This window comes from Ylistrum balloti, unplaced genomic scaffold (genome assembly GCF_031769215.1).
Source record: "Ylistrum balloti isolate Yb309-2 unplaced genomic scaffold, AGI_CSIRO_Ybal_v1 Utg371048, whole genome shotgun sequence".
Lineage (NCBI taxonomy): Eukaryota > Metazoa > Mollusca > Bivalvia > Pectinida > Pectinidae > Ylistrum > Ylistrum balloti.
This window is the reverse complement of record NW_026782580.1, coordinates 513,810-524,685: the sequence shown is the minus strand read 5'-3', so window position 1 is coordinate 524,685 and position 10,876 is coordinate 513,810. Positions and strand designations below refer to the sequence as shown.

The window sequence follows — 10,876 nt, the reverse complement described above, 5'->3', positions numbered from 1 at the left end:
AATCTTTGGTACTTGTAATCCCAACCATGGGTGGTTAACACTTCAAACCCAAAAGCTTTGGATATCATAGGGAAATCAACCTCAGAATGACCCAGGCTTTTAACAGAATAATCAAGCAAACAAACTATGTTTCAGGAAACAAAATGATCTAAGATATTTCCCAATTACCTTGCTGTGTATGGGCATGCTTGAGAATGCAGTAGATTTAATTTGCTCCATAGTGTGATAGCCTATATTAGATATTCTGGACCCAGAGAGGTTAAGGGTTACAGCCATAGTTGACCACTTTCAAAAATAGATTCTTTTTATAAGATATCACTATATCAACAGATTTAGTTTATATTTTACAAAACAATTACAAATTTTATACCCAATTAAAATAGCTGATTGAGAAGGTTAATGTGTCACTTGACAATTTTTTGAAACGCACCTATGGTAGGTCGCTGACCTTTACTGAGCATTTTATCATGATAAAAAGGGATGATAAAACAACAAATCTGACACCAATGAAAACCAAACTTTATACAGAAACGGTGACAAGTTGTAAAGTTTATGATTGGCATAGCGGTTTTGAGAAAAGGACACTTTCAGTTCAAAATTTTGGATCACATAAGCAAATTTGAGGGAGGCTGATTCTAAATCCTGACGTTGGTGCCTGCTTCTGGTGAAAATGGTGTAGGTTAATTTTTAGGTAATTACAAGTGGTACATTAACCAAAATTACAAGGTCTATGTTCTTAACTTATATGGTCTATGTTTCTAAGGATACTTGTATGCATTGTGTAGTGGAGGTTACCTCTGACCTACATTTTATGCTTGATTGACCTAGTGTAGGACTTTCTTTTGAAATTCTTTGTGTATCTTTTTGTGCATATTTTGTGAAAATCATACAAAGGCGAGCTTTTTTGGATCAAAGAAGTCAACAGACCTATTGAGTCAAAGGTCACTTCTAGTAAAAGGAAATTTTTTAGCCCACTGTCAGATGATGGCCATGTGGGATGCAGTACATGAAAGTTTATAGCTTATTCTCAAATTCTGGATGTAGCTTCCCCTTGGTCCCTAGTTATACCTTTCTGATTTTTGGACTGATCAGAAAAACAAAACAGCCATTAGACAACCAACTTGGATTTGGTAGTTAAAAAATCATTTTTGTTAATTGTTGCAAGTATGATAACTCGGAACAAAAATAGAAAGATTAGAAAAGAAATCAAAAGATCCATAGATTTCTTATTTAGGAACTACAATGACCAGGGGTCATATTCAAATTTTGTTTACTTGAAGTAAAATATTTTATGACTTAAGGAAGTAAGCTTGGTCATAGTCAAACTGTCTTCCTACCAATGATTGAGGTTAGAGGTCGATATCAGCATTTTGTATTTTGAACTTTTACATACTGTATATTTAAGATCATTGGGTCAAAGTTCAGGATTGCAGTCAATTTCTACCCAGCTGACAGTATCCTAGTTATGCATTACTGATGATTCTAGAGATGCACAGGATATGCTACAGTGACTTGATCCGACCTACATGTTATGCATGATTGACCTGGTATTTAAGGATTTTATTCCATGATCTGGCCTTGATGCACATAATCTCAAGGATTGGGGTGAGGTGATCTTTATCTATACTGATGTTTTCCTTTCTTTGTGCCTACAAAAAACAATATTTTCATGTCTCCTTTCATTTGATCAGGTAATGATACGATAGACCCAATTACTTAACGGTAATCTAATGATGGATTTGTCATGATTTAACTTAATGGCAATGTAGTCAACAAACTGACTCAAATATCTGTATCAATAAACTTTTGATTAGTTTAAAGTTTTTTGGGTCATGAAGTAACACCCCCATGCAACCTAGATCGTTATTTCAGATAAAAATGCAGCAGAACTTCCTTTTCAGGATACTTGGAAATAAAACTTTGATTGTCATTAATTGGATGACTTTAAATAGAATGTAATAAGAAAATATAACAGGAGAAAATTTTACATGTTACATATTTAATCTTCTTTTATCTTTCCAAGAATATTAAGTACAGTATATACAATTGATAAATATTTACATTTAAAATTTCATATCACAGACATGCAAAAGGGTATCGCAGGTCCTCCAGTCTTTTACAGGAAATTAAGATGCAAACATCACAGACATCTTGATCTTTTACATTTTGTTTTGTATACAGAATGTCGAAAAACAAAAAATATCAAATCAAGTATTCCTTTTTTTATATTTCACTGTGGCAGCTTGGACACTTTGCAATACTCGAAATGGTACAAGAACTAAATGTTAACTGATTTTCAATTATTTCCACGACAACCCATTCTTAATTTTTTGTGTACATTTTAACATGATTTGAAAAACAGGACATAGATGAAGTAAGATGTTATTAAATATAGTATCCAATTAGAGTTGCTATCGGTTATGCCCGCTGTTGAACGGGAAGTTGTTGGCCTGCTATCGTCGGTCCTGAGGGCATGGATTTTTCATTGGCACGGATTCTTATGTGTTCAGCCATTCCTGGAAGTCTGGAGAAGTAGTTCCTGGCCAAGGTATGCTTCTGTTGAACTTTGTGTATGAATACAGAACCGTAACCCTGGCAACAAATATAAATACATTTTGATGATTTTGCCTTCTTATTTTTTGTCAAGAATTTTAAACAAAAAACATATTTAATAAAGAGAAAAAAGAAAGTTCTCTTGAAAAACAGAACATCAATACAAGACAAAAACTACACACATTACTGTAAATATAACATAAGCATTAGCTAGTCTCTCGAGAATCAGAATTTGATCAGTATTATGTCATACTAGTAAAATGACTAATTTGAAAGAGAAAACTGATGTTGAATGGCTGAAATGGTGATGAAGAAAGATTATAGCATAGCATGGCTGACTATGGTGAGGCATGGCTGAAGTGATATAGAGAAAACTCTGTGATGTAGCATGACTGAAGTGGTGATTTAGAGAGAACTATGATGTAGCCTGGCTGAAGTGATGATGTAGAGAGAACTGTGATGTAGCATGACTGAAGTAGTGATGTAGAGAACTGTGATGTAGCCTGGCTGAAGTGGTGATGTAGAGAACTGTGATGTAGCCTGGCTGAAGTGTTGATGTAGAGAACTGTGATGTAGCCTGGCTGAAGTGGTGATGTAGAGAGAACTGTGATGTAGCCTGGCTGAAGTGATGATGTAGAGAGAACTGTGATGTAGCCTGGCTGAAGTGGTGATGTAGAGAGAACTGTGATGTAGCATGGCTGAAGTAGTGATGTAGAGAGAACTGTGATGTAGCCTGGCTGAAGTGGTGATGTAAAGAGAACTGATGTAGCATGGCAGAAGTGGTGATGTAGAGAATGACTGAATTGAGATACAGTCAACCAAACAATGATTGACAGCAGACCTAACATAGAACTATGGACTGTGTTGTTGATTGACACTTATTTAACAAAGAATGGTGACAATACCTCTTCTAAATTAACTAGTTTTTCATGTGCAGATGACTCGTCCTTGGTGAGGAGGATACAGTTCCAGGGAGACCACTCTTGGTGTTTGTCCCAGCGGACCAGTACAAGGTCGTAAAGATCCTCCCAAGCACTCAGTATGCTCTGACTGTTCCAGATCTTCTCCACAAGGTAACGTAAATCTTGTTCCTGGAAAACAATAATAAGCTTATATCACTTATGTAACATACATTTTCCTAAATCTTGGATCAGCACCAATGAAAACTTTTTGTGTTAAGAAAAAATGTTACAATGAGCTGTGGTTTTTGATAGAAGAACTGAAGGGCAAGTAGTGTGATTCTTTTACTAGTATGTAATGAGCCAACTAAAATGTGGTTAAACATTGTAGTCTTAATTAAACCAGACGTAATGTCTGAGTATACCTGCAGGAGGAAGGCAATTTTGGAGTTATCTCCGTACATCTCCTCAGCTTTCCTAAGAACCTTAAGCATGTACTGATAGGTACTGATGTCTTGACGTGTGCGAGCATCGTTATCAATCTTTGAACACTTGCGACATTTTCCTACAGTACGGGAATTTGATGATAGAGCAAAGTCTGTGGATGGCAGATATTGGTTACAACTGGGGCAGAAGTAGATGTTCTTTCGCAAGCTTGATGGATCTTGTGGCACCTGGATGTGAAAAAATTTCAAATTCAAACTCAGGATATTTATGCTCTGACATTGATACGTAAATAAATAAATTGTAATCAAATTGTTTGCTTTTGTTTCCTCCATTTGAAAGCTTAATCTGTTTATATAAAGCAATATCCATATTTTCAAAAATATTAATAAGATTTTTTCCATACACCCACATAGTATGAATTCATGTTATCAAAGATGATGTAACTCATAAGAATATACATGTACTCAATCTTGGTTTTCAATCGATCAAAAGTATTTACTGGTATAATAAAAAAAGTAGATTTTGTTTATATTTCTTTGAATTAACTGAAAAGCTATTCCCCATGTACCTTGAGTAATTTGGCTGCCTCTGGATTGAAGGTTGGAGTTTTAATGTACTGAAGGAAGAGGGTGGAGATGCGCTTACGCAGTCCATCCAGATTGGATTCCTTCACACCTCTCATCAGGAGGTCTGCCTCTCTGTCAATCAGCTCAATTACCTCTTGGGTAAGTTTACAGTCATGCTCCTGTACGTTGTTAATATATCATAATTTAAAACCAGAAATTAGAAAATTTATTCAGGAACAGATATTTTTGAATTTGTTGAATGCTTCAGAACTTGCTGGAAGTAACAAGAATTCTACTCTCTAAAAGTCCAGAGATATTATATATATAATCCATTTTTGTATGTAGGCATCCATTGTGATGTACACCTTACCTTGACTGTGTGTTTGAGAGTGAGGAGCACATCTAGACGTTCATCCTGTGTTAAGTATTTCATGTTGATACTGTTGTAGATATCCTGGAGTTCCTTGGCCCTAATTGTGTAGGGGGTATCCATCTCAGTAACTTTACCGTCAAATCCCTTCCATTTCTTAGGGGCGGCAGCCTATAAAATGAAAAAAGAAATTGTTTCAGAACTTCAGAAGTACTTCCTGAATTGAAAACAAATTGTTTAAAAAATAAGGATACTCTAGGATAACTCACCTACTTAAGCATTGGTTGATACTTTGATAATAGCAATAATGGATTGACTTATTGCCAGATATGGTTTTATTGCTTGTATTCAATTACTCTACCTTCTTGAGAAACTGTTGTATCCTCTTCTCTTTATTTTCAACGTCTGCCTCCAGTTTGTGCCTACCAATGGCAGATATAAGTTGTGTCTCTTGATCCAACAACATACAAAGTGCTGCCTTACGTTCTGCATCTTCCATCGTATGATTAATCCTCTCTAGCTCCTCCTGACGCCATTTTTCTAATGCGTGATATAACAGGTCAAAATCTTCCTTTGTCTTTGGATTCATTCTCCTCTCAAATTCTCTCTTGATTCTTTCTTCTTTTTCTCTCCGTTTCCTTATTTCTTCCTGTCTCTCCCATTCCATCCTCTGTTGTTTGTCCATCTTCAGTTTTTGGACATAACGTTTGGCGAGCCAGCGACGGTAGTATTTTTGTATGATGATGACCTGAAAGAAATAACATGGCAATCATAAGACTAAATGGAAAATACAATGTGTTATTTTTCCATTTTCAAATTTTATTCATCACATTCTCTTATTTTTTCAGCTATACCCTATTAAAGTTTTCATACTTTTTCTATCAGCTCAAAAGACTATCACTTTCATTGGTATTTTTTAAAAATGGCTTTAAGTACCTGGCAAAGCATCATATCAAGGTGTTCTTCCGCTGTTGTATATTTGCCTGGCTTAACCAACTTATCAGTGAGGTTAGCTACATAGACACCAATTTTTGTCATCTGTGTGGAAGTGTCATTTTTGGTCTGTTGGAGATTGTGACGCTGCTCTACCGTCTGTGTGTCACGACAGTACTTGAGCAAGGTGGACGGAGCAGGTTGTTTTCTCACAGTCTGAGCTGATGCATGATGGAACTCCACACCTGTTTTCTTGTGTCTGTAACCACCTAAGTATGGCTTCTTTCTTGTGGTTCTCTCGATCTCAACCACGACATCTTTTGATGTTTCATCGTCTAAGAAAGGGAAACCATGTAGAAGTGTGAAAAAAAATAGAAGAACCATTCTGTTTCAAAAATCAGGATTATGTTCACAGTAATCTAATTTTGAAAGCCCACGTCTTCAGGTAAATTTTGAAAAAAGAAATAAGAGAGAGAGAAAAAAAGAAAGCAAATTCATTCAAAATTGAGATAAAAAGTTTGGAAAAATTTTACAAGCATTGAAATTAAAACAAATGCATTTCCAACTAACTCATTCACAATTACTGTACGATGATGAAGCAACTGGTTTATACTTGCACTATTCAGTGGCCATCAAATAAATACTAGACCATGTTTTATTTACAAAGATCCCCACCTGTCTGTACTCTGACTGTGATAACATCTGGCATGTGGTACTCCTGACGAGGTCGATATGATTTGATAGGTGTGTTGACGGGATCAGATGACTGCATCTCGAGCTGAATTGTTCCGTTGGGTCCCACACCCAGATCAGCCAGTGTCTTAGTCTCCTCCATATTGTTACCTAAAGGTCAATGTGCAGGGCATTATTTATATTTCTCTCATTTTTAGATTCTCTTCCCTTTCTTTCTCATTTTTTTTCATAATTTGAATTCAGATGCATGGGGTTTTTTTTTATCTAGTTCTTTAAAATTGTCATTCCAATAACACCCAGCACTAGTAAACAACAATCTAAAGCAGATGTTTAATTACCTGCAAACATGAGCATGATCAGGTTGATGGGCATCTTCAATTCTGCAGCAAAGTGTGCCTTGAGTTGGGCAAGGGTCTGTCCCAGTGTGCAAGCAAGTGTTACAACCTGGCCACTGGGCATCAACACAAACTTCACTATAATGAAAAAAGGTCAAACCATCAATTATTTCTTATAATATTATATAGTACTAATATACAAAATTTGTTAACACTGTGATGACAAAGGACAAATAATAATAATAATATACTAAATTTATATAGCGCCTTATCTAATTCGTTAGGATTACACTAAAGCGCTTTACATAGAATTAACATAAAAAATTAAGCATAAAAGTATATCGTTCATTATCCATCAATGTAAAATGTCCATCACAAAAAACCTAAAACATTAAAACTATGTCATACACTGTCTATCAATAGAAATGCTATCACAATTTAAATACAAATATTTGATTAAAATAACATTTGGTCAACTTGAATTAGATAAGTTGATGTATGCCAAAAAATTTCTAAATAATGTCAATAATACCTGTTGCTGTAGCTTGTAAGTTAGCAGTGGTCCTAAGAGTTGTATCCTGTACTGGTTTTGATGATGCTGGTTCTGGTTCTGGCCTTGGTGAATTGGGATCATCTTTCTGGCTTGCAAAATTCTCTGTTGTCTGTTGCGCTGGTGCTTCTACTTCTTGCTGAGTTGGGGCTGGGGCTTCTTCCTGCTGGGTAGATTGAGGTTCTTGTTCAGGTGCTGCAGCTTCTTCTGCAGGGGTAGGTTCTGGAGCAGATTCTGTGGCTTCTTGTTGAGTTTCCCCCGAAGGCACTTCTTCACCAGCAGGAGCCTCGCCCTCTGCCGGAACAATGCCTTCTGATGGCGCCTCAGCTGCTTCTCCTTCCTTTTGCTCTGCTTCCTGTGTAGCCTCACCCTCTACTGGAGCCTCAGCACTCTCACCCTCCTTTTCTTGTCCTTCTGTTGTTGGATTTTCTTCATCCTTTTTTTCTTCCGTAACTTCTGTCTTCTCTGCCTCAGTTTCTGTAGGTGCTGTTGTAGTCTCTCCTGTTTGCTCTGTAGTTTGCTCTGTTGGCTTTTCTTCAGCTGAAATTATAGAGCACATTGAGTTTAACAATGTCATGAAATTACAATAGAAGTGTTACATATTTATCTAATATAGGTATATTAGCCAGTAGAAACAATACAGTGCCACACCAAGTAAATATATACAAGTGAATTCTACACACGATACCTCATACATATGATAATTTTTTGATCATCTGAAAATTTCTTCATATGTAACTGCAAAAAACTTGATCTTTGATTATTTTTTTTAATTTCCAGTTTTAACTGAAGGCAAGAAAGCAAAACATCAATCATGGTTATGAATCTGTTTGGGGTAGGGGTTGAGGGTTTGAGATGGAAGTTCTTAAATCGAAATTGTATACAAAGCAAGAGAAGAGGGTGCATTGAAAAAGAGATTATCACCAAGTAGCAATATTAAAATAAAGTATATGTGTCATGTCTTACTTAAACAAACAACAACATATTGAAATTCAGTATCAAAGCATAAATGCATACATTGTGTCTCAGCTGGAGGTGCATCAGTCGGAGCATCCTCTTGCGGAGTTTGTTCTTGTGTAGGTTCTGCTGGTGCTCCACCCTCTTCTGGGTTGTCTGTGGGAGGGGGAGCCTCTTGGTCTGCCATGATTTGGACTGAAAAATACATGGTACTTTGATGGTGCGTTTACATCCACAAATATTTCACTTGCACAATGTTCACGAACAACGACGGATGCCTCACCAACATTTATCATATGTTCACTTTATTGAATACAATATCTCACAAGTAAGCAGTAGCTTAAGTAGACCTAAAACAATTTTTTGATAAAACCGAAGCTGTGTCGTGATGAACAGATGAAGAGGCTGTTCTGAAAATAATACTACTTCGTGACTTTTAGGCCCTCTATGGCAGTTGATCAAAGTCAATGAAGTATGGAGAAATAAAGCACAAGGTGTATAATACCGATGATATATACAGCATTCGCAAATTCATTACTTTATCATACTTACATTATCTTTTCCCTCACAAGTCGTCCGCCATTTAGGTTGTTTTCATGGCGTCTAGGTAACCAGGCTATACCGAACTCATGGCTGTAATAGGAATTTTCATTGGACAAGAGAAAGATTTCAGCCAATCAGCATCGATGTACTATTCTTATTTCAATTTACTTCGAAGTCTGGACCTCAGAGTCCATAACAACAGGCTTCGACGGAGGCAAAGTAAAATTTATAGGATAAATATAAAGTGTACAAAAATAGTAAATATGTAGCGGCGATGCAGATATAGACACTTTATAAACAGGAGAAATTAGACTGTTTTCTACTTTGAGAAGGTGAGTTTAAAGCATTGTTTAGCTGTCCTTACACCAACACCCGCATAGTTTACAAATGGCTGACCAGGAGATTCTACTAACCTTATACTTTGAATCAGCGTAATGCATTGTGTTCTACTCTATCAAAAGAACCAGTTGCTTACTATAGTATCGTTTGTATACGTGATTTCGATTTCTTTCGATAGGGCCGTTTTCATCAAAATGCCATTATTGGAAAAGTTGTTGATAATGTCATGGTTGTGTAATTGTTTTACAATGAATGTATGACTCAAGCTCATTTGTGGCTCTTGTTCTAAATTATTGAGCATAGTCATAATGTTAGGCTCCACAGTGTTATGGAATAACTTTTCATTAAATTATGACACCACAGTGTTATGAAATAACACTATTAAATATACTGAAATATGGTATAAGGCCCTTGACATCACAGTTCATGAAATCTTATTATGACATCACAATTTTATTTTAGTTGATTGTATTTCGTAGTGTTCTTATATATACCGTAGGTATATGTATATAAGTTTTTTTTTTGTTATTTTATTTTAGATGCATTTTGGATTCGCCAATCTCATACCTTAAGCAGTATATATTTTAAAAAGATTTCTTTCGTGCATTCTATACTCAAGACATGGTTGACACATATTATTCAATATACATAATACCATATGTACCTATTTTGCTAAGTTAGTGTGCAAGTTATGTTTTGTCCAATAAAAAAAAAATCAAAGTACTTATTTAATAGTGAGAATGAATTGCAAAAAAAAAAATGGGAGACTTGGCACCATATATTCTGATAACATTAAACCAAAATAACTGTATTATTGATTGGCCACTAACACAGTCTACTGCTATGTAAGATTGTGTACAACAACATTATCAAATAGTTATGTGAGATAATTTTATACTTTAGTTGTTGATAAAATACAATATGTTATAAAGAAGACATAGAAAAACAACCACTTACTATACTGTTGCTTCATTTGAATAGAAAACTTGCTGTTTTGAATGCAGTAATTTACAAACAGTGAATCTCTAAGAAAGGTAAAAATATCAGTTTCATTGAAGGAAGTTAATTGCAAATTTCAATACATTGTGTAGTAGTAAATCATGGTTTGTATTTTGTAGAAATCATATATTGTACCCTTTTTTATATTACTATATAGTGATATACAATAAAAAATATATCCTATGCGAAACCTAGGTTAGATTAAAGTTTAGTAGTTGGCTCTTTGCCAGAGCTACTGTGTGTATATAGAAAAAACTTGATCATATCAGGCACCAAATGCGACAGAAAAAAATGTTTCTAAATTTCGTTGATTCATGCACAAGGTAGGCACATTTCTAAATTTTATTTTTTTCAATTTTGATTTGATTTGAGGTGATTGTGGCAGAGATTTTATTTCTTAAATCATAAAAGTACATTATAGCATTGGTTTAAATTTTGTCCTATCATTGTTCTACTGCGTAGTTAATTTTGGCTTGAGAAGTGGTAGATATGATCACAAAATCTGAATGTGAAGCAAAATATTTCTGGCTGTGATTTTACTGTGGTAGACATGTAATCTTACTGACAGAAATATGATGGATTTAGCTGTGGTAGACATGTAGTATTACTGTCAGAGATATGATAGATTTTATTGTCATATGATGTTACTGTCAGGGATATGAATTTTACTGTGGTAGACATGTAATATTACT

General features: G+C 35.3%; 1 protein-coding gene across 1 annotated transcript; it reads right to left on the bottom strand.

The window, feature by feature from the left end:
* Positions 1–2,102: 2,102 nt before the first annotated feature.
* LOC132560298 (IQ and ubiquitin-like domain-containing protein) lies at positions 2,103–8,900 on the bottom strand. The gene is made up of 12 exons (XM_060224965.1): positions 8,856–8,900; positions 8,364–8,498; positions 7,329–7,886; positions 6,800–6,934; positions 6,444–6,611; positions 5,772–6,103; positions 5,197–5,583; positions 4,836–5,006; positions 4,468–4,644; positions 3,878–4,126; positions 3,459–3,644; positions 2,103–2,592 (listed from the first exon to the last, which is right to left on the bottom strand). The coding sequence occupies exons 2-12, from the start codon at positions 8,488–8,490 to the stop codon at positions 2,419–2,421; spliced, it is 2,664 nt and encodes an 887-aa protein (XP_060080948.1). The 5' UTR covers positions 8,491–8,498; positions 8,856–8,900; the 3' UTR covers positions 2,103–2,418.
* Positions 8,901–10,876: the final 1,976 nt, after the last annotated feature.